Source organism: Paramisgurnus dabryanus, chromosome 6 (genome assembly GCF_030506205.2).
Source record: "Paramisgurnus dabryanus chromosome 6, PD_genome_1.1, whole genome shotgun sequence".
Lineage (NCBI taxonomy): Eukaryota > Metazoa > Chordata > Actinopteri > Cypriniformes > Cobitidae > Paramisgurnus > Paramisgurnus dabryanus.
Window position 1 is genome coordinate 21,544,428 of NC_133342.1, and position 24,691 is coordinate 21,569,118.

The following is a 24,691-nucleotide window of genomic DNA, read 5'->3' on the forward strand; positions in this document are numbered from 1 at the left end:
AATGATGATAACTTGGCATCATTGACTACCACTGCCACCTTGACTACCCCAAATTACATTATTAGTATTTTACAGCAAATGTAATGGATATAACAGCTATGTTGGTGGAAACCATGGTAAATGATTTCTGTGTCGAGCCTTGCAAGAAACAACCACAATTTCCACTTACATACCACAGTTGTCAGTGAGTGTCACTGCGGTAAATTCATTATAATCTCTTTCATTGGATCACCTATAGAGTTTTTTAATGTTTTACTTATTCTGCTTTATTTCTGTAAATTGTTTAGTAAATATCCACTGTTTTGGAAGTAAAAGTATCTTAAATTAACAATTATTCATTTAGCAAATACTTCAATTTTAATTTGAGAATAATATTGTTAATTCCAGCAACTCATACCAAGAAGTCAATAACACTGGAAGTGCAAAATAACACAGCTATATTTTTTGAAGTATTTAAACTTTTTTTAATAAAGGGAAACAATTGTTCATTTGTTTAGTTTTTTTTTTTTTTGAGTTTATTATAATATGTGGTGTTTTGTTTAAATAAATGAGTGGACATTATGGAGCTACAGTATATACAACCAATGAGAGAGTACATTTTAAAGGCATTTCTAGGTTATGAATCCTTTTAGTTCGCATTATTGCAGTTCACTGCTGTGCTGTTTAGGTTATAGACGGTTTCAGCAGTAACAACATAAACAATCTTTCATGGAACTAACGTTTTTTTTCAATTCAATTTTATTTATATAGCGCTTTTCACAATTGTTAATTGTTGCAAAGCAGCTTTACATGAGTAGATGTAGAGGAGAACATTGAAAATCAATACATAGTATAAGAAGTAGAATATAGCGGCTAAGGATAAAAAACCGTGTAAGCGAGCATATTAATAATGTAATGTATACAGTAAAGTGCTAAGTTAAGCCAAAGTTGGCTGACTCTCCCTGGGACTAAAAAACCCCCTAGGAGAAAACCCAATGGGAAAAAATCCTAGAAGGACAAAAAACCCTAGGGAGAGATTAATATTTATATTTATAATATATAGACACGGTAGGGATAGGAAGCGTGTAAGCGGATTAAACTAGTTCAGCTGGTGGCCGTTGGTCGCGCATCGGTTGGGCGTCACGTTGAAGGACAGCCAGTTGATTAGTGGTGCGATGACCTTCACAGCAACAGGAACTGGGTCTGTTTGTCTCATTGTCCTCAGAGTCGAGGACGAGACAGGGAGACAAAAACAGAATTCTATTAGCGTAGGGGCCGTTCGCATGTAATGCAAGTGTCATACATTATAGTGGTTAAATTCAGCTCGGTTCCAGACAGGCTAACTATTGCGGCAAGAGTAAATTACCCGTATGAGGTATGTGAGTGCTTTGTTCTAGACAAAATAACTACTGCGGGAAAAGTACATTTACTGGACATTCTATGTGAATGCTTTGTTAAAGAAGAATGTCTTAAGTTTAGATTTAAATTGATCGACTGTGTCTGATACTCGAACATTATTTGGTAAATCATTCCAGAGCTTAGGGGCTAAGTAGGAAAAGGATCTACCACCTTTAGACACTTTTGATATTCTAGGGATAATTAAGTAACCCGAATTTTGTGATCGCAGTTTACGTGGTGGATTGTATTCTGATAGTAGTTCTTTTATATACGAGGGCGCTAGGCCATTTAAGGCTTTGTAGGTGATTAGTAATATTTTAAATTGTATGTGATATTGAATTGAATTGAATTGAATTGAAATGGAACTAACGTGACTTCCGGTAAACTTACGCAAAAATTAATAACAATATGGAGTCATTTTAGAGAAGTTTATTTACAAGCAAAATATATAACGAGTAGATTACCTTAGTTCAAATCATAGCGTAAGTGTATCAAAAACTACACTGAGCTAATGTTACTGTGTAAAATTAATGTATCCAATGTTAACTACAGATCGGCTGCCAAACCTACTTTCACATAGCGGTGATCCATGATCGTCGTCTTCCCTTGTCTTTAAATTAGTTTTGACAAGGTATTTGTTCCAGTCAGAGTTTAGTTTAGCCACTAGCCAGACCATTAAACAAACAGAGATCGGAAGTTAAGTTCTGTCCAGACTGGTAACCGTGACAACGTGCCTGCATCTGTGAAAGTGTCTATATGTTGTGTGTTTAGCTTAATTAACTGCACAAGCTAAATGAATTTCCTTCACTGTCTGGAGAAGATTGCTATTTTTCTGTACTAGTTGGCTGAACTTTTCTCAGGTGCTGTCATGTGAGACACAGAGTACAATGATGCATAATTCAGTCGTTAGCGCACGTCAGAGATCTTAGCAACGGAAGGCAGCCCCTCTCTGTGTCACCATCCAGGGACAGAGACTGCATATTCAGGCTTATTGTGTCATTGATGGTCTGCGTGGGATGTTAAATGATTGTGTTCTGTGCACGCTGCGTGTTCTTACGTGACACAGTCTCAGTCTTTTCTAGATGGAGCTCCAAAAAGGTAAAAGCAAGGGAAAAAATACAGTAATCATGTTTGTGCGCAGGTTAATCAACACAAATATTATCTTTATTTTGTGTTAAAAGTTAAAATCAAATTAGTTTGGAGTTTTATGCTAGGTTTCAAATACAAATAAATTTTAAGCAGCTCCAAAATGGAATGAAATGTAAAAAATTAATTTAAAGACAACAAATATAAACGACATAATGAACAAAGTGTGAATAAGCTCACGTTTGTTCCTTCGTTTGCCTTTAGTGAGCTTTGAAATGGGTCATATGATGCGATTTCATGTTTTCCTTTGTTTTTGGAGTGTTAAAGGGCCCCTAACCTAGGTGTTTTCAGCAATATAAAAATGGTCCCTGTTATCCCCAGAATGTGTCTGTAAAGTTTCCGCTCAAAATGAACCACAGATCTTTCATTATATTATGTTGAACATGGCCATTTGTGGCTGCATTGAAAAACACGCTGTTTCTTTAAATGCAAAGAAAGCGTCTGTTCCCCTCCCCTTATGCAAAGTAGGGGGTAGAGAGCTTACACATTTGCTTTGGACTACATCAAAACATTTGTCTGTGGCAGAAGATTGAACTATGCGCTCATAAGGCAGAGTATGTGAGCGGTCATGGGTGGGGCATAATCAATGTGACATCACACTGATAGGGGATCCCCAACAGCCTGTTTTGTGTGACTGTTGTGGTTTAAATGAGATTACACAAAGGAGAACACATGGATTTGTATAATAACATGCCGTTTGTGTGTATATTAGATCAGTTAAGTTGCAGAGTAAAGTCTCAAACCCAAAGTGTTATTATTTCTAAAAGTGAAGGCTTAACCATGTCTTCCTAAAACACCTCATTCAAACATGCCCCCACATATCTGCGTGACCTTGTTGGAAGATTTGCATTACACTGCCCAAATGTATATGCAAAGAAAGAAGGTGACTTTTATTCTTACTGTAGTATTGTTGCCTTTGCTGCCATGTCATGGAGACATGGCTTATATTCCAAATATGGTAAGGAAAAGGCGGGGCATAAAGAAAGCATTTCAAAAAGGCGGGGCATAAAGAAACAAAACAACAGTAATGTTCGGTTTGGGAAAAATAATGTGTTTTTAACCGTAAACCATGTAAACACATTGCATTTGAACAAATACACAAAATAACACAAAATAATGTCTTTTAATAACATCATATGACCCCTTTAAGTTTGAACATAATGACTCAACAGAATGATATCAATTGAAGTAATATTTTTAGTTTACCCACCACCAAGATGTTTTTACAGTGCAGTTTCGTGCCTTTCATCATGCATTGTTTTAATATTAGCAGACACCTTGTCAGATATGACAGTGGAATTAAACTGGATACTGTAATGAGCTGTAAGCCGAGATCAGTCTCACTTATGGTGATATGAACGCTGTTTGGTCTTGACAACATGTCGGATCCAACTATTATGAGAGGTCTTGGTCAGAAGATGGAGACTTGAACTTCCGCCTGCCCAGGATATCTGGAACATCTGTAGAAGGCCTAGAAAACGTAATAAGGAGAATGATTTACTATTAACTTATACTGTGAGTATATTGTTATTAGTTTTACAGTAAAATTATGATTTCTACATACATCATCTGAAACCTGAATAACCTGAATAAAATAAGTTTTCCATTGATATATAGTTTGTTAAGATATGATCATATTTGGCAAAGATACAACTAGGCTTTTGAAAATCTGGAATCTGAGGGTGCAGAATTGCATATTATTAGTGATAGTTAAATACATTTTTGATAAATGTGCCGTTCGAAAATGACAAAATATCTTCAAAAATCTAATTATTTTTAGCATTAAAAATCGATAATTTTGACCCATACAATGTTTTGTTGTCTATTGCTGCAAATATACCCATGCAACTTATGACTGGTTTGTGGTCCAGGGTCGCATACTGTATGTGAGTAAAGGTAGTGGTGTAAGTCTCCATGACAACCACATCCACAGCAAGTTCTTTGTTGGTTTGAGACCAATAAGCTTATAAGGGAAGTGGTCGCCACCTTGTATTTATTTATTTATTTTTAAATTAGACGTATTTAAGCAGAAAAGAGATTTCTTTTCTATGCAGATGCACAGTAAACTCAGAAACCACAGAATCTACAAAATATCGGTATTCTGACATGAACATGTAATGTCACAAAAAGTGACAATGAAAATAAAGCCCAGCAATAGTAAACTCGTACAATAGAATGAAATGTAACCTTATTTGGGGAACCAACAGGTTTTTCAAGCAAATAGAAATCCTCTCGGGCTCTAGAGATACTGGCATATTGAAGGAGGGAATTCATTTTGTCACATAAGGGAGTGTGTGTGTATACCGTATGTGTGTGAATTAAATTTGCCCTTTTTATACCTCACTTTCATGTAAAAATTTAGAATGTGAGAATGACAAAATAGTTTTCAAAGGTCCATTTCTCAAGTGTTTTAAGCTTTCCATTCTCTTTTGCTGCTGTTAAACATGAGTGCTTTTTTGTAAGGGCGTTTTTTTTTAGAATGTGAAAGAATACCCCACCCATCATCCTGTGGACCCTCAGCTGCTGTAGGGGCAATCTCAACAAACGTCCCCATCCGGCTCTTTGAACGCTCTACATTCAGCTGGCTTTGAGTCCCTGAGAGAAAGAGAGGGAGAGAAAGATTGCACGTGTTTACACGACTTTATTGTTGTGTGCTTTAAAGGCATAATACAGACAAAATGTGAAAATGTTGTGCTTAATCATCATCACACAGTCATTCACAGTCAAGCCAAATGTTCACTTCTTTGAAGAGTTCTCAAAAACTCTGATAACACAAACAGACAGGGCGGTTCAACAATCTCAGTCCACGTTGTAGATAATAGTAAAACCTGGACATAAACAGAAAGTTTGAAGAGTTCAAGTTTTGCACAAACAAATGGAGAGCATGCCAGTTTGAGTGCATGATGTCATTAAAGGAAAAGGGGTGCATACCAAATACCAATGGCGGCCGCCCAGTGACTTCTTTTTCAAGGGCGCACGATGTGAAGTTCGTCACACTCACAACATGTATTTAGTCCGAACCATGTGTGGTTCATAATTTCAAAATATGTGTTGGGCGCGTCATGTCAACCATGTGCATCACGTGTCTTGTCAAAATAAGTGCCTGCTGCAGATGCGTCTAAAGGGTTTATGATAAAAGTAATGCTCATGTTTGCCTGATACTCGCTTAATCGTGTAATCAGAATTACATGTTAAGTGAGGGTCTTGCGAGTATTTTGTGAACATGAGCTTCTCTTTTATCAAAAACCCTTTCAAAGTGTGTGCAGCAGGCACGTATTTTGACAAGACGCAAAATATCATTTGTAAAGACAAACAAGAAAGTAAAGTGTTTTTTGTCTGACTTTTGAACTTCTGTAAACAATAACTTAACTTGTGAGGTGTATGATAGTCCATCATGTAAGCAAAGTCAACAGTTATTACAAGGTGTTTGTTTTTGTTTATATATTTTATTTCATTTATTTTTGGAGCGATAGTTAGACATCTAAATTTTACTGATGGACCAAATTTTGCTTAGTTTGAGTCTTAATGTCGTGGCTGTGTATGGACAGCTATTAGACATCTTTTAAACACAAAATTTCTTGCTGGGTCAAGTCAGTATTTGTTAATTAAGATCATTTACCGCCCAGTCCTACAACACTACACTGTAAAAAACAACCTATAGAATTTACTCAAAAAAATTGTTGTAACAATTTGCACTCACTTTGTTTGAGTAAATTATATCCTATATATTTGATTAAAAAGTACCTAAATTTAATTACTATGATAAAGTAAAAAAAATTAGGTAAGGTCTACCTATTTTTTTCATAACTAATTACTTATAAAAAAATGAATAACATTAACCCTATTGGTATTAAGGCACAGATCTATTAAATTATTATTAATAATGATAAGCCATTAAGAAACATTACATATTACTTATTCAGAGAGGGTTGAATAAGAAAATAGTCATGCACAAGATTGCATAAATTGCTTGCTTTATTGACCAAATAACATTCTGTAAACATTTAAAACTAATTATTGGACGTATAATAACCCCAATACATTTCAAGTGAAATACAACATATCATAGTTTTACATAAAGCTTCTTGAACATATTATTTCATAAAACAAAATAAACCAAGGCTTCATGAGATGTTAAAAAAACATTAAAAGCAAGATTCCTAAATACTGTTCTTCACGTTATCATTAGAAAATTAAAGAAGACAATAATATGAGAGGAAAAACTGATCTCATTTACCTCAGTAGACTAGCATGCTATATCGATACAAACAAACATTTCAACTTCATTTAAAACTTATTAAGTGCAAAAATACAACTTCATATTATGCTATAACTCACAGTACACGTGCATAAAACATTGAACACTAACAAGAAGTACTTACATTCAATTTTAAGTGATTCAACTTCATATACAAGTCTCATATATAACATATGAACTCCGAAATACTTTTTTGAACAGACATTAAAAAGCGAAAGGCAACGTTAAGTATATATCCGTAAATGATAATAATAATAATAATAATAATAAAATGGCTTCATAAATGGATCCCTTCTAAAACAAAACTCAATATATTAACAGATATATGCAAGAAAACTTTTACAGTAATTATCTAGCATCGACAGCTTTACCGTTGTTTGTTTGTCTGCTCGACGCCCTCCCGTCTGTATCGTACATCAACCGTCCGCTGCTCTCTCTCGTCACGTGGCTTGCTCAAGTTCAACCACTCATATTGAGCAGCTCCGCTGTTCACGAGATTCAGACATGTAAATAATAATAATGGAAGTTAATATTTTAATCATAAATATGGATATTTATTCGTATTCGCAGGTGCAAGAACTGGGCGATGTTTCATTCAAAGCTGACCTGACTGACATATTCTAACCTATCAATCTGTCAACAACAGAGACAGAGAAGCACGCAAATGACTAAACTTCTGGTAGATTTTACAGTTAACCAACTTAACATTTCCATTCATGATGATATCAACAAGTTAAATAAAAACTTACCTGTCAACAAACCGCAGTTCTCCCGCCGATATGATATGAAAAAATGGTGACTCGAGTCCCGCCTGGATGTTGATTCATGCGCACTTTGCGGTGCTAAGGCCAATATTTTGGGGTATATGTTACTTATTTTTTTAGTATTGCAGTTATTACTGTTAAAAATTGGATAGTGAAGGTAGAATATACCCATTATTTTTTATTTTACTTGCTAGCTTATATACTTAATTAAATTATAACTAATTTTCATGGGTTAAATTTAACACCCTCCAGAGTAATTTTTTACAGTGTACATACGATGTCAGTATGAACTAGTGCTATAATAAGTGCTATTTTATGGCTTTTATTATGTACTAAAATAGTGTTTTATGGCTTTTATTTTATGTTTATTTGATATGCTCTATCTCATACTATTATTGCACCTGATTGCTGTTCTGTTCAAAGCAGTTGTGGTACAGCAGAGTTGGAACAACTACCAAGCAAAACAATTAACAATTGAAAATGAGTCATCATTGAAAAGAGAGATTTTGGTTATTACCCAGTCAAAATTAAACTCACTTCTCAAGTTATATTATCTTTGTCTAGAGCTCAGGGCTATATCACAGCCTTATGGCCCACATCTGACAGTTCAGTGAGAGTGTAAATGTGAAGCAAATAACACCTTTACACTGACCCTGAGAACTACTTTCATTTTGAATTGGTGTCAAAAGAATCAGTCTAGACACAGACAGAGAGTGTGTCTGAATGGCTCTGTGTATTCATTTTCACAAGAAACAGCCTCCTACCTTCTCGTGTGAGTGTAGCCACGGGCTGTTCTGCGGCTGGATTTAAATTTGTAGCCATTGGGTGAACTCTGAAGTTACCTGCGAAAACGAGATGTTGACGTATTAGCTTGAGTGATGTGACATGATCTCAAGAGGAAACAATTCAACAACATCATACACTCTCAGAAATAAAGGTACACAAGTTGTCACTGGGACAGTACCCTTTCAAAAAGGTACACCTTTGTACCCAAAGAGTGCATTTTAGTACTTCAAAAGTACATATTGGCATTTCAAAGATATATATTTGTACCTAAATGGTACATATTAGGACCTTTTTAAAGGGCACTGCCCCATTGACAGCTTTGCACCTTTATTTTTGACAGTATACTATAGACTATTTCAAAAGATGTAAACAACACTGGTCCAGAAGCACTTCCTGTTTCAGTTTTTAACACTAGATAAACATTGGGATAAAATACAACCAGCAAAACATGTAGAACTGAGTCAAAAACTTAAACAAACATCTTAAAGATAATAATATATGTGTGAAATTAAAAAAACAGTCACAAAATGAAACAGGAAGTGTTTCTGGACCAGTGTTGTTTACATCTTCTGAAAATAGTCCAATGCTATTGAAAGTAACCAAGGGGACTATTTTCGGGAAGTGCGTAATATCACTACACCTGCTGCAACCATAGTACAGCAGCAAAGTCCTTGATTATTACACGCCAGAATGAGAGTATAGTTCCTAGCCACATCAGCCTTAAACAAATTACAACTTTTAATTTTCCACTGATCTGAGTACACAATGTAACTACAGAAGAGTCAAGTTTTATATAGGAAAAATATTGAAACTCTTTGGTTATTTTTGAGTGTGATGCTAATGGTCTAATCAGATTCAATGGATTGTGCTAAGCTATGCTAAAAGTGGTACAGCCAGACCCGGAGATCGGCTGAATGGATTCCAAAAGGGTAAAAATCAAATGTTTAACTCTAGGGGAACTGGAAATTAAGAATATTTTCAAAAAAGGTGGAGTGTCACTTTAATGCTTGCTTATGGTTAGCTGACTGCTGTGACAGGTTATTTCTAATAACTAGATACTGACCATATTACTGTTTACATCTCCATATCACATCACCATATAATGTCATTTATTTCAAACAGCCATACAGCTAGAAACAAAATAGTTAGAATATAAACAGGCTACATTTTAGAACCCGTACTGATTTCAGCACGGCAGTGAAAATCAGATAAAAATGTGATGATATGTAATAAAAATAATCCATATTGTTATCCATATTTCCACACCAAGACAAAGAGAAGACAGTGGGGTCTCACCTATATTGGGTAGTATGTGATGGAAATTAAACCATGCTCTTATAAACGGGTAGACTGAAATGAGGAGACCTGCAGAGCACACACAGTAAGCAAGAGTTAAGAAAAAAACTCAGATGTGCACTGAACTGCTCGCTCCGTGTCATTAGGGAAACATCCAAGCTCCAACCTCATAAACTGCACTTTCTCTCCGCTCAATGGCTCCCCGAGCTAGAGCTGCATGCGAGAGCTAAAGACGTGCCCCATGCATATTGCATTACACTGCAAACTGATGAACAGCAATTTTAGCTTTATATGGGAGTGTAGCACTGAGCATTGAATTGTCGCAAAAACAGGCTAGTTCAATTTGAGCAATGATGAACACAGAGAATAAATACTTTATGGTTTCTGTTCTGTTAGATTCCTGCCATCCGCTCTCAGTTTACATGCACAGGAAAAAGATCCTTTTGTTACTAATGAAGGCATGCATTTCTTTCTCTCCATCTCCTTATGTTTTGCTTTCTTTTTGTTTTGAGAGGTTTGTGGCTGGTAAGGAGGCAGCCATATAGTGCAGGGGCTATGCTGGATTTTGATTACACACCTACTTTTCATGCTGTGAATCAATTCCCATTTGAAAAGGACAAGGCACCTCTGCTGGCTTTGTGTTTTGGCCAATTTCTGTTAAGAGAGGCCACTGCCTGGCATGATTGCTGCATGTCGAAGGCTTTTCCATCATGTGACTTGTTCCTGCAATTTTCCCTTTGTGGCGCATCTTTGTCATTTTTGTCTTCCAATCCTTAACTCTTTCTTTTTTAACTCATCCCAGATTCATCAAGGGATGAGTTAGATGCAGGGCACAAAGATCAACCTACTTTAAACACACATGGGTGATTCTCGCGAAATTAGACGTTTAAGGTGTCATGAAACCTTTTGATAAAAAAGTAAATGTAAACTAAGAGTATTAAAATAAAAAGGCATACAGTTACAAACATCTCTTCATGTACTATTTTGCACATGAACGACATCATACAAACCAATTTTGTTGTTTTTTCCACATTTAAAGGAAAGATTTTCATTACCGCAATGTGTCCATGACTTGATTTGGGTTCTTTGACATGGAAATATTTATAATTAAAAAATCTAAACAATAAAAAGCTTCAGTGCATGTTATACTATAAATGATATGATATAGGTAAATGTAGAGACAATTATAAGGAATATAAATGTGTCCAAAACCAATTTTCTCATCCTCCGCAACAATTTTCCATCATTGTTTAAACCCTCAAGGAACTAACATTTTCAAAAAAGTAAATTGTTGGAAGGGACATAATTGACTGTGACACTCAAGATGGCTACCAGGTACGCAGTTTTTATTTTTTTCTGTCCAGATGAAAGATGAAATTTTGTTTGTCATAGTAGACAACTTTTTAGCTCTCATTACCGAAACATGAGTTTGTAAATGCAAATATTTCATGTAATATCATGTTGCGGTAATAGATAATTTTTGATAATGATAATCTAAAAAATGTAAATAATTCTATAGGAAATATTTTTTAAATCCTCTAAAAATAATGGTTATAGTAAGTTCAGACCTTAATCTTATATATGCAAAAAAATTGCCTTCAAGGGCTTTTTAAAAATTCTGATGCTGGACACCTTCTAAATCTGGATTTTGTGAGAATCACCCACATAGACCAAAGGAATGATACCGGGTATTTAAAGAAATACAGGTTAAAAGAGTGTGAAAGATATCAATGTTTATTTTTACACAGAATGTTTTTTACATTACGTAGCATTGTTTTGCGTGGAAAACATTACAAAAATGACTTTAGTTGGGCTTTCACAGACTGGGTCACAAAGATCAAAAGATAGGTGTGTTGTGCAGCCCTATTGTGGCAGGGTCCTGTTTAGATTACATACCAACCATCATGAGCTGCTGGCTTGGATTACAGACCATGATCAAATTAAAGATCTGCCTTTTTTATTCAATTGAATGACTATGAGGAAATAATTATCTGCACCTCGTATAAAATATACAATTATTGCTTTTTCAACACCCCTCCCTATAAGTGTGCATGATGGTAAAGTGCTGATATGGAGCAAAGTTTAGATGGAAGCTTAAAAATGCATGACATGCAAACTACCTACATTGTAAAAGTACACTGTCTACAAATAGACAACTATCTGCCAAACCTAAGAGGACATTAACAAAACAATTCATTAAATGCTGTACATATTTAACATTAACAACGTTAATATTATTAATTTTTTATATATATATTTTAACTTACTTGTAACAGCAAATACAGTACCATGATATTCAGTATTCAGTGACAAGCATTAGTGCAATTGAGGTTATATACTGTGTTTTGCATTTGAATTTATGCATTTGACAGTCGCTTTTATCCAAAACATTTTCAATTACATTTTATTCTGTATCTTAAATGTAACCATAGGTATCAAATTTGTCATTTATTTAGTTTAATGTAATTTTACCCCCATATGACTTCATAGAAGTTTCAGATGACATAAATGACACAATCAAATTTCTTTTTATTAGATTGTCCAGATTGCTTTATTCCATGCAAAAAAAAATGTTGACCTTGATGTAATGAAAGATTTTCAATATTTTAAGCAAAAATAAAGCATATTTTGTATAAATAATTTTCAATCTGTTCACCACTTTATGGTTTCAGAAGATTTGACAGCCTCAATCAAGTCTATATTTCTTAGCATAGAGCAGTTCAGATATTGTTGTCACAAGAATAATATACAGAAAAGTCATACAGGTTTGAAACATCATGAGGGTAATAGCACAATTGCATTTTTGTGACCTATTTCTTTAAGGTTTTACTAATGGATAAAAACATATTAAGCTAAATCTTATAAATCTAAATGAGAAATGTACTTACCAAGTCCCCCTGCTCCCAAGAAGATGCCCCCCACTGCATCTGCATCACAATCCTTTGACACACCAATAATGATACAGCCTGCTACAATGCTGAGCAGGGCCGAGCCCACCCGTAGCCCATGATACTCCCCAATGCTGACCGCGTTCATTCAACAGGTGGCACCCCCCACCTGCCCAGCCTGGCCTTCACACACCTGTCTGTATAACCTGCATTCACACTGAACGATCACAGAGTGCAAGATGATTGTAAGGAACTTTCACTGTTAGTGAGATGGGTTAACAGAGACTCTGCTTTCTCCTCAAGGGTCTTCATACAACTTTAAACACACGGCTCTGGTTACCTTGTCCGATTCATGCTCTTTCCCTTCAAACTAATTTGGGTCTGATTGAAGCCGATTAGGCATTTCATTTGGAAGGCACAGTCAAGCATAACCTACTACTTTAGTATATGTCATTCTAGCAGAGGCAGGGCAGAATTACAGACCTGGGTTTTGGGGCCCTAAGCAGTGAGACCTGGTCAGATGCACACGTTTCTACATGTACTGGAGCTCATGTAGCTGAAAGTAAAACCACGCCTACAGGTACTACAAAAGACCCGTCTTCCAGCACAGGGGTCCATTAACGTCCGAGACTGTCCTCCAAAAATAACCACCTAACAGTTTTTTTGTGCAAGAAAATAGGGGCTCTTTAACATATTGAACACATTGTAGAGGCAGGCAGACAAACATTCATTTAGAATTTACATGTTTATTCCCAGGCACTGTGCGCTTATTCTAAATGCTCATTTGCATAAAGGACTAAATGACCTGATGTTTCCTATCTCACACACAGGATGTTTTCAAGTGCAGCCCACACAAAAATCAGTGTCACCACATTGTACAAAAAAATTATAATAATAAAAACAAGTTTGATAACACGAGTTGAGATAACTGACAGGTGCTGTGGAGCTGTTTGCTTTATGAATCAAGCTCAGCTAGAACAGATTTGCTATGCAATGAATTAGCAAGGCTATAAATAAGTACGCAGAGGGTTATGACAGTCGCCAGGCTTAATTTGACTTTATCAAGACAAAAATGGCTAGCCTTCTAGTTCAGTGGCATTTACAACAGTTTTTCACCCTGCTGCAATTTTTACTTGAACCATCTAAAAAACAAAGGTCTACTTACTTTTAGTTCAGTATTTATGGACCGTCTCTATTGATATTTAGCATCGAGCTAATGGCAGTGGTAACAAGGTTTAGATATTAGAAATAATGTTTTTTACATTTTTGATCCAATCCGCAAATGTGAACAAACCGTACTGCTGCATTATTTGCCGAACACATGCCCTGCAACCTTTTCACAAGGGTCTCTTAAATGTAATACTGTAGCAGGCAGACAAGGTCCCATTTTGACTGATTTGGCTTGGAGCTCGAAGGGAATGTGTAATGAATCCTCCGCCGTCAGGACCCAAGACCATCCACAAAGGCCCCGAGTTGCCATAGGGATGGCATATCCATGGCAACGGAAGCAGCCGGGGGTGAGCGGGATTAACACCACAGAGTTGGGTAACAAATGACGTTAATGGGTGAAGACGCAATGACACATTTCCTGTTTGTGTTCTGGGCCCTTGAATGCTGTACAGAATCTTTAAGCATATCGTTCCATATAAAAATGTTTCCTAGGACACAATACAGAGGATCTTATGTAAGAACATTTCTATTAAGTTAGATAACTCAAATGAAACACATTAAAGGTTCACCTATTTTGTGAATTCAACAAGCCTAGCTGTACTGTGTATCACATCACCTAACTGAAATCAAAGAGCATAAATAGGTCAGCGTCACAGACAAAACATCAACAATACATCACATCAAATTTACATTGCATTACATAACATTCATTTGAGATGGCACTTATCTGAGGGAATAACATGATAGAAAAACTATGTCTGTCACACTATCTCTAGTCACTATGCTTGCTAAATGTCCATTGTTGTCTTTAAATTAGGTTGCAAATGTAAATTGTTCATAAATAATAATTATGCTAATTTAATGAATAACATCAATAGGAAGAATTGATTACAATGTGGCATCATTAACATTTTCACCAAATTTTCACCTGCACCATGAATCTTCAGACACATGGCTAACTTTAATGATAATCTTTCCAAAAATAAACATTGATGTTTCTTCAAATAAAAACAAAAAACACTTTAAATTATCTAGCTTCTTTTAATTTTTTTTCATATGTGAAGTTATCCCCTCCTGCTCCATCACCAAAATGTCCATATACACTCCCCTAAAGGAGTATTAGGAACACCATACTAATACGGTGTTTGACCCCCTGTCGCCTTCAGAACTGCCTTAATTCTATGTGGCATTGATTCAACAAGGTGCTGAAAGCATTATTTAGAAATGTTGGGCCATATTGATTGGATAGAATCTTGCAGTTGATGGAGATTTGTGGGATGCACATCCAGGGCATGAAGCTCCCTTTCCACCACATGAACATCCCAAAGATGCTCTATTGGGTTGAGATCTGGTGACTGTGGGGGTCATTTTAGTACAGTGAACTCATTGTCATGTTCAAGAAGACAATTTAAAATGATTCAAGCTTTGTGACATGGTGCATTATTCTGCTGGAAGGAACCATCAGAGGACGGGTACATGGTTGTCATAAAGGGATAGACATGGTCAGAAACAATGCTCAGGTAGGCCTTGGCATTTAAACGATGCCCAATTGGCACTAAGGGGCCTAAAGTGTGCCAAGAAAACATCCTCACACCATTACACCACCACCAGCAGCCTGCACAGTGGTAACAAGGCATGATGGATCCATGTTCTCATTCTGTTTACGCCAAATTCTGACTCTACCATCTGAATGTCTCAACAGAAATCGAGACTCAGCAGACTAGGCAACATTTTTCAAGTCTTCAACTGTCCAATTTTGGTGAGCTCATGCAAATTGTAGCTTCTTTTCCTTTTTTACTGGAGATGAGTGGTACCCAGTGGGGTCTTCTGCTGTTGTAGCCCAACCGCCTCAAGGTTGTGCGTGTTGTGGCTTCACAAATGCTTTGCTGCATACTTCGGTTGTAACGAGTGGTTATTTCAGTCAAAGTTGCTCTACTATCAGCTTGAATCAGTCGGCCCATTCTCCTCTGAGCTATAGCCTTAACAAGGCGTTTTCGCCCACAGGACTGCCGCATACTGGATGGTTTTCCCTTTTCACACCATTCTTTGTAAACCCTAGAAATGGTTGTGTGTGAAAATCCCAGTAACTGAGCAGATTGTGAAATACTAAGACCCGCCTGTCTGGCACCAACAACCATGCCACGCTCAAAATTCAGTTTGGAGTTCAGGAGATTGTCTTGAGCAGGACCACGTCCCTAAATGCATTGAAGCAACTACCATGTGATTAGTTGATTAGATAATTGCATTAATGAGAAATTGAACAGGTATTCCTAATGATCCTTTAGGTGAGTATATATTCCAATATTAATCCTGTCAGTCAGACCTCCATGAAGAAATACAGTTACTGACCAAACCATGCGGTTCCCCATAAAGTCATCTTTCTCACACTGACTCATGCCAAGAAAGACCATTTAGTGCCTGATATAAAAGATTTATTAACTACTTATCACACTTGTTGTGGGTATTGTAAGACCATTCATCAGAATCCAAGGGAATTTTTGATTGTTAAAAGAATTGTGTATCCCAGATGTAGTTGATTTAGATGTATTGTTTGTGTCTGACAAATGTTGGAATTGCAATTCCCAGAATTACTGAATTGCTCTGCAAAAGATCAACATTTTTAATCATATGATTTTAAATTGCAGCTAGCCAGATGTTTTTGTACAAGCTATAATAAAATATTTCCCATGAGGTAGAATCATTAACTGCCCACAACTGTGAACAATATTACTGCTGTGCTGGAAAATCCTCTGAACGAGATACTGCTGTATTAAATGAGTATTGCAGAAACATTGGCTCAGTCACTCTTTGGATGCTCTTCTGACTTAGGAGAATACAGAACAGTGTGGATAAATGAACAGTATGGGATGCCATCACTTACAGACCCCGATGATAATTAGCCTGTTGGACCCGAGGCACGTAAATGTTACATCTATTTAAGTCTGTGCTATTGATGAACCACTCTGACCTGCTGCAGAAGAGGCCGGCCTTTGTTCCCATGGGTGATAAGTCCACTGAGGCAAAGCTACCAGCTGTGAACTCAATTACCAGGAAGGTTGAGCTACCTGCTCTGTATCCATATCACAGTTCTGAAAGGCGATCCTTGGGTGGATGAAACTGTGAGAGATGTTATGAGATTGTGTGAAGTTCAGCGATGAAGCTTGTCATCATTATAAATAAAGAAAAGCAAAGGACGTTGCTAAACGTTACGTTATGAGCAGATGTATTCAATTCACAGATAGCAATATGTTAACATATACATTTCTAGCATTTATATACGTTATTTACACATGTCCAATGGCTATATTTATATAGTCCATTATTTCAACTGTTCTGTGTCAAAATATCAATTGCATGTTTGTATGTGAGTATGTTAATGTTAACAGATTTTTGTAATAGCTTTGGTAATCGTTTGATAGCAAATGAACACAATATAACCACACTGAGATACTGTATATCAAGGAAAGGATAAATGATGAAGAAGTTTAACTGTGTGCTTCCAATAAGGGTGGTTGTTTTCAATTATAAATGTTAGGTCAGGCCATATTAGTTTATAGTTGCGTTTTATGTGGTTTAATAATCAGTGGTTCGATATTTTGTATATTACATAAAAACAGTAAACAATGTTTAAAACCATTCAGCTACCAGTAAAAGTATGTGGAGAAATCTCTATATAATTGCCCTATCAATTACTTGACACTAGGAAGGCATTTTATTAGTCCTGCTTATTATCCTCCCTCGGCATCACTCAACCCCTGAATATGGATGGCAAGGAAACAAGAACTGGCACTCACTTAACAGTTATGACCTGTGTCAACCTTCATATATGCCAAACCTCCATTAGTTCAGAATAATGAGTAGAATAGCTAACTTGGCAAACATTGCATGATAAACTTTCTTTCTTTTATTTTTTCATCTTTCCTAACAGATTATATTACGTTGATACAGATTTATATCCCAAATAGTTTTTGAAATCAGTCTAGTACATTATAAAGTGAAATATACTTCTTATTTTTTATAGTTATCTTACTTCCATACTTTTCTATAACAATGGACTACATATTGAGGTGAATTAAGGCCAGTTGCATAAACATGGCCATTAAGTTTAGACTGTCTTAAGAACTAATCTGACCAACTATCAATTAGTTACGGCTTATCAGTCTTACTATTTGAATTTAAATTAGACCAATCTACCTTTATTTTGTAGAATACTTAAAACAGCTATGATCAGCCCTGAAGAAAAAATACAAGAACTGCTCTTTTGCTGGATAACAGCGACATCTTCTGGATAAAAGTGTAAGCACAGTAGAAAATAGTGGCGGTACACAGTTCCCATAAGTTTCTCTGAAAAATCTCAAACTGCAATACATAACGCTGCTTACAAGCTTAAAATATTTTTGTATGGCTCTTGGCAGCCCCCATATTTTCTCCATCTGTTTATTGATGCCATGCTACAAAGTAACTGACAAAAAAGTTGAAATAAATGTAACAAACTAGATCTTACGTAGGCCAAGATCCAGACCACACCGTTTCCTGCGTCATGACGCACGCTTGATCAGGTAAGATTTTGATATTGCTCTGAAGTTGTTGTAAGCGTTGTCTGTTGCAAATTGTTCCTGATTTCTTTTTTTATGTTTACATTTTTGGCGTTACAATAGCTTTTTCTGAAGGCAACTCGATGATAGACTTTACATTAAATATTTTTGTTACAAAACGAGCTCGTTTAATGTTTCATGTCTATGCGTGTTGATGCTTAATTAGTATTACCAGATTAAAATCATTAAATAAAATCAACTTCTGACTTTATAAACTTGCTCTGCTAACAGATCAGTTCACACATGATGTGACTTTGGTATACATGGTAAATATGTGGTATTTAGTGTAGTTTATTTCAGATTTTTAAAACTTAAGTTTCAGTGTCACCTTTATTTGACTAGATTACAAATAACCAGGTGCAATTATATGTGAGCGCTTAAAAATGTGTGCAGTATTTGCATTAATAGTTAAGTGTTTACCTGCTTTGCAAATATTGTTACCATGTGTTTTGTAATGGTAAACAGAATATGACAAAATCTCTTAAAACAAAACACATGCAAATAATTGGGTAGCAATCACTATAAAAGTATTCGTTACTTTTGTTATATACAGTAGTACATGCCAGACTGGCCAAGCTTTTAAACTGGTTAAAGGATGGTATTCTGAGGTTAGCTTTCAGTATGTTTAATATTTATGATGTAACTCCTGAGGGAGCTATGCTGAGATGTTGATTGAATGAGTGAGGTGTGGTTTGAGTTTTCTATGAATGTAATGTTAAGTGTCATACACAATCTCACTCTAACCTCATTTCTTCATTCATTTATGGTGTTGTGCTTTCATTGAGATACATGCAAAAATATACATGTTCAAGACTTCATTAACTAATTTCATACAATTCAGCTTTATTTTTGGTGTATTGTTTACTTCCCCGCCTTAAATGGTAACTGCTGTGTGTTGTGATACCATCACAAAGGCTCATTATGGGAAGTGGGGTAAAGGGGTCAGAACTGGTAATAGATTGACTGGAATCCAGAACTACTACTACAGTATCTGATAAGTTGTTGATGTTACGTACTTCCTAGATGCCAAAGACATCACTGTCACCCCGAAACTAAATCGCGTGTTAAAAGTAAAAATTATTAAATAAAAAAATGAAAGGTTAATCTTTAACCACATCATGCTTACAGACACAGACAACAAAATCTATAAAAGCGTAAGTATAGAAGTACAAATTCCTAATTCTCATATCAACCAAATATCAATTATTATACACATTAATTCTATAAAAAAAATAAACTGGGTAGGAGTGTTTTTAGTTGTTTGTAAGATTTTTTTCTCAATGGGCTAGAAGTTACTATGCGTGAAATATTTGTGAAAGATAAAATACTGATGTTTAACTAGTACCAACACCCTTAAATTAACCGCCGAAAGAGAGCCAACCATCCAGTTTCACTGCTTTTCCGAGGGTCTATTCTCTCTTACCCTGCACACTATCAGCTATAGCAATTTGGATTTGGCTTATGTATTCACAATCTCAAAATAAATGACAGGGATACTTCACCCAAATATGAAAATGCTGACATCATTTCCTTTCATGTTGTTCTAAACCTGTAGGAGTTTCTTTCATCTGTTGAACACGCGTGTTCAAATGAAGATATTTTGATTGATAAATGATGTTAGCAGACAGTTTATGGTACACATTTACTTCCATAATAGGAGAAACAGATACTATGAAAGTCAACAGGTATTGTCAACTTACCATCATTTATCAAAATATCTTCTTTTAACCTCCTAAGACATTAGCTTTGGTTTGTCTTTTTTTTCAGATTTCTTCCAGCTATTTGTGTTTAGGAAGAACCAATAAATATAATAACCACATTCATTTTCTTTGATCATGAAGCAGTGTAATTGTCCACATTGTGTGTACAACAGGTTCCAGTTACACAGAATTAACTATTATGCAAAAAAATTGATGTCCACGTATGTGGACTCACCAGGGGCCTTATGTATAAACCATGCGTACGCACAAAATGGGGCTGGAAACGTGCGTACACCAGTTCCCACGCAAAGGTTGTGATTTATAAAAAAACAAACTTGATGGGAGAATGGGCTTGCAGGGTGGGATATTAGGATGATTCATGTACGCACACTTGCAGGTGATCTGTTATTTATAAAGGGAACATTGCTTTGTTTTAGAAGTTTTCATAATTTTTGGTGTATGCCATTTTTGGCTTTTGTGCGTACGTAGACTTTTAGTAAGGATCCTACGCACAGTTTTATACATGAGGCCCCTGGTCTTAGGAGGTTAAATAAATAACCTGAGTATATGATGACAGAATTTGCTATTTGGGTGAACTATCCCTTTAAATCCGAAGTGGAGGCCAGAATATTGTCTATTCATATATTGCTGATGTGTGTCTGTTTCTATTAGCCAATGAATGCAAACCCTCAGCTCAAATTATATAATCGAGTTTACATAGTCACAAGGGCTGGAACAAGAAACAAAGGTTTATTTAGTGAAGTAATGAGTGAAATGGAAGACAGCTGATTATTTAAATTAAATTACATAAGATGCTACAGGTTTGTTTGTCTGTGTGGTTGCTACTTTAGTTCGATTTTCTTGGCTTAGATGTGTGAAGCATTTCCAGTGTATTTTCAGAATAGTAAAAACTTGTATCTTGGTATAGGCACCTTTTCTACTATTACCTTCGTATGACATATTGATTTTATTGTTTCCTAATCTTTGTATAAGTTTTGCTAAATGCCTAAATTTAAATGTAGTGTAGCCTAGATCAGTGTTTGTTAACCAGGGGGCTGGGGCCCTATAGGGTAGATTAGCAAATTTTCAAGAGGGTCTCAAGATGACTTTAAATAATTCCAAAAAGAGAAAACAAACATTAAAATTGGCTACAAATCAAGATATTTCTTGTGTTTGGTTATTTTGGTAATGGTTATACATTTGTCTAGTTATGCCAAGCTCTAGTATATTTTATTTAGTAGAAACTGTGGGGGGGGGGCTTCAGCTGTTGTTGTTGGGGACCTTGAAGTGAAAAGGACAGAAAACCACTGGCCTCGATTAGGAAAAATAGTAAAATCATGTAAATGTTACTACACAAAGAAGGCAAATAAAAATAATGTCTGATTGTTTTCTAACATACATGATTGGCTTAACCTAATAACAGCTACTATAATTTTTGTGGAACATTTGCAGTTTTTGTTGTTAGCAAACATTTTTATTTTGTCAGAATAAATTATTCAAAGGGCCATGGCATGAAAATCTGACTTTTTCCATGTTTAAGTGCTATAATTGGGTCTCTGGTGCTTCTATCAACCTAGAAAATATGAAAAAAACAACCCAGTAACTTAGTTTTGGTAAACCATTCTCAGCAAGCACGTGAAAAAAAGGATCATTGAAATTTGGCTCTCCTTATGATGTCATAAGGAGATCTTATTATAATAATATTGCCCCTTAATCTGCACTATCCAACCATGGCACAGCCATTTAATGCGGAGATACAGCGAGAGAGAGAGCGAGAGAGAGAGAGAGAGAGAGAGAGAGAGAGAGAGAGAGAGAGAGAGAGAGAGAAAATAATTCACAGCACAATTGAGTTTCAATTGCTAAAAACCACCATCATTGTGATCAGTGTTTGAATTTCATCAGCTCATTTGCATTTTAAAGGACACACCCAAAATGCCACATTTTTACCTACAAAGTATCAATTTTAACATGTTATAATAAATGATCCATATGGTATTTTGAGCTAAAACTTCACATGTGTACTCTGGGGAAACCAAAGATTATTTTACATCCTAAAAGCAACTGTTGTAGTTACTACCAAAGATATACACAATAAAGGCTAGATGTCTCGTCCGCACTGCTGGCCAGTCACAGCTCGCTCACTCGTAACATTGTGTTACAATGGTGCATGTACTTTTTAAATAACCATAACTTGCTCAATTTTCTACTGATTTTCAAACTGTTCGATTTGTTATAAACGTCAGAAATGTATTAATGACGCTGCAAACTTATGAATAATGGTCATATAACATATTCAAGCATCCAGAATTAGAGCCACGTTAATAATAACGTGTAAGAAACCAAACCATTTGTAAATCCGTCAAGATTTTAGTGAGATAAGAGTATTTGTGTTCGTGCAGCTCACCAGAAAGCTTGCCTGTGACAAGATGGCCACCGGTGATGATGTTAGAACCTCCGCTGTAAGACATCTAGCCTTTATTATGCATATCTATGGTTACTACCAGCAGAGGCGAACTGTTTAAACTTGACCCCTAACTAAACAAGATGATAGTCAATTTATCACTCAATCCAATGGGTCGGTATATAAACATTAAGGGGTGGTTTCTCAGTCAGGACTTAAGCCTAGTCCCAGACTTAAATGTTATTGTTGTCTTTATCAAAAACAACATGCTCTGACATATCTTAAAATGTATCGGTGCAAGTGTTGTGTCTCAAGATTTACACCAGTAATGTTTATTTATAAAATATGTTTTTAAAAGGTATCTAAATATCCTAATTTAAGTAAGGCCTAGTCCTGGTTTAAGCTGTTTCCTGTCCGGGAAACTGCCCCTTAAAGGCGGAGTGCACAATGTTTGAAAGCCAATGTTGCTATTTGAAATCACCTTAACATACACGCCCCTACCCCAATAGAAACTGGACCTTCTTTTGATACACCCGCCCCACACATACACAAACAACCAAGGCAAGGATGTTGGTTAGTAGACACGCCCCTTACTGCTGATTGGCTACAAGTGTTTTGGTAGTCGGCCCAACACTCTTTTCCAAAGCGTTGTTCAAACATTGTGCACTCCACCTTTAATGGTCTCCAGGTCAAAGCAATGACCATGTGATCTATGATTGGTCCTCCAAAAAGATGCTCTGCTCCTCTGGTTATAGATGTCTGGCTAATCCAGTTACTGAATCTAACAGTGCAGAGTTAATAATTGATGCAATGAAACAATGTCAGAGTTCACCAGATCAGGTCAATACGTCTTAGTAACATGTCTAGGTTGGTCAGGTGTTGCAATAGACGATGAGAGGAGAGGCAAACGTATAACCCTCTGGCAAGGTGTGAAGAATAAGGTGATGATGTTAATAAGGAATGTAACACAAGGGTTCGAAAGGGTGGCTAAACACATGGGCAGGTGTGGAAAACATAACATTCCTTTTGTCTTTTTTTGTTTGGCTTAGTATAAAAGAGAGCATATAACAATCTCAATCTTAAAATATACCAGTTTTGTCTCAAAAAGCAATTCAGACAACAGGTTCATAAGTACAGTAGGTGCCTGATTATACAGTCCTGTCAATGATTTTCTGAGTGTATTTAAGGGGATAGTTCACCCAAAAATTCTGTTATCTGTCATTGAAGTTAATGAGGCTCATGATCGGTCTGGTAACAACATTCCTCAAAATATCTTCCTTCTTGTTAGAACAAAGACATAAGTAAGAAAATAATTTCATTTTTGGGTGAACTATCCCTTTAAGCATCTACCATCCCCACGACAGCTCTTCTGACATCCCTCCAACACCCCGACTCCTCCCTTAATCATTTATTATTATTGATATTAATAATATTTATTATAAATTAACTTTTAGTATTATTATATAGTTATATTATTTTTGGACCAAATTTGTTTAGTTATTTAGGTTAGATTGGATAGACAGGTTAACTTTTATTTACTTTTTTATTTATTTATTTACATGTATTTTTTATAAATGATTTATCTAGGTTATAGAGTATTTGTATAAGAAGCACTGGAAAGAGTTCAAAGTCCTGGATGCTGAGCACTAAAATAAAGTTTATATGTTACTGGCTATTCTTATCTTCTGATAAGGCAAACTGGCTCGTTTTTATCAATTCAGATATCTCCACCACAGGAAGTTCATTCAGTGATTATATTCGTATTATTGTCGGTAAAAAAAGTATTTTATTTTCAAATGTGCTTAAACTTAATAGCGTTTTATGACATGGCAGTTGTTTTAGTGTCAGAGAAATATGGCCTGACCCCCGCACATGTCAGGATTTTTGACATTCTTCTCCTCCTCCCGAACTGCTGTAAGAGTGAGTCAGTTTGACTGAATCCACGCCCTGTCCTCAACGTCTGAGGAACGGGTCAAACCAGTGCTACGGGAATCCAGTGAAACTAACGTGGGGATGGTAGTGCCCCCACGGAGAACAAGTGGCACGTAATATCTGACTGCTAGAGAACTCATTGACTTGCTGAGTGCATATGATAAATGTATATATGTTGTCATTGTTGCTGGTTTGATATAGCACATCTAGCTTAAGATGAATAGAGCTCAGATCAGCCGTGTTCATCAATGTCATTACCTGACAGGTGAATAAATGCAGATTAGTTTACTTTAAATATCTTCGTAGCCACCCTTTGCTAAGGGAGGTTATAATAAACGTCCCATGTTAAGCTGCTTAACATCACTGAACATAAGCACT

At 36.0% G+C, this 24,691-nt stretch overlaps 1 protein-coding gene across 1 annotated transcript; it reads right to left on the bottom strand.

Moving 5' to 3' along the window:
- Positions 1-3,683: 3,683 nt before the first annotated feature.
- Positions 3,684-12,663, bottom strand: kncn (kinocilin). The gene is made up of 5 exons (XM_065275378.1): positions 12,516-12,663; positions 9,628-9,696; positions 8,310-8,387; positions 5,022-5,118; positions 3,684-3,994 (listed from the first exon to the last, which is right to left on the bottom strand). The coding sequence occupies exons 1-5, from the start codon at positions 12,661-12,663 to the stop codon at positions 3,919-3,921; spliced, it is 468 nt and encodes a 155-aa protein (XP_065131450.1). The 3' UTR covers positions 3,684-3,918.
- Positions 12,664-24,691: the final 12,028 nt, after the last annotated feature.

What these genes read in the sequence shown, in the direction of transcription:
- kncn (XM_065275378.1), bottom strand. Translation starts at nt 12,663, where the DNA reads ATGAACGCGGTCAGCATTGGGGAGTATCATGGGCTACGGGTGGGCTCG. An exon ending in CTTGGGAGCAGGGGGACTTG is followed by an intron (nt 9,697 to 12,515) that starts GTAAGTACATTT and finishes TGTGCTCTGCAG; the next exon opens with GTCTCCTCATTTCAGTCTAC. An exon ending in TCACATACTACCCAATATAG is followed by an intron (nt 8,388 to 9,627) that starts GTGAGACCCCAC and finishes TCGTTTTCGCAG; the next exon opens with GTAACTTCAGAGTTCACCCA.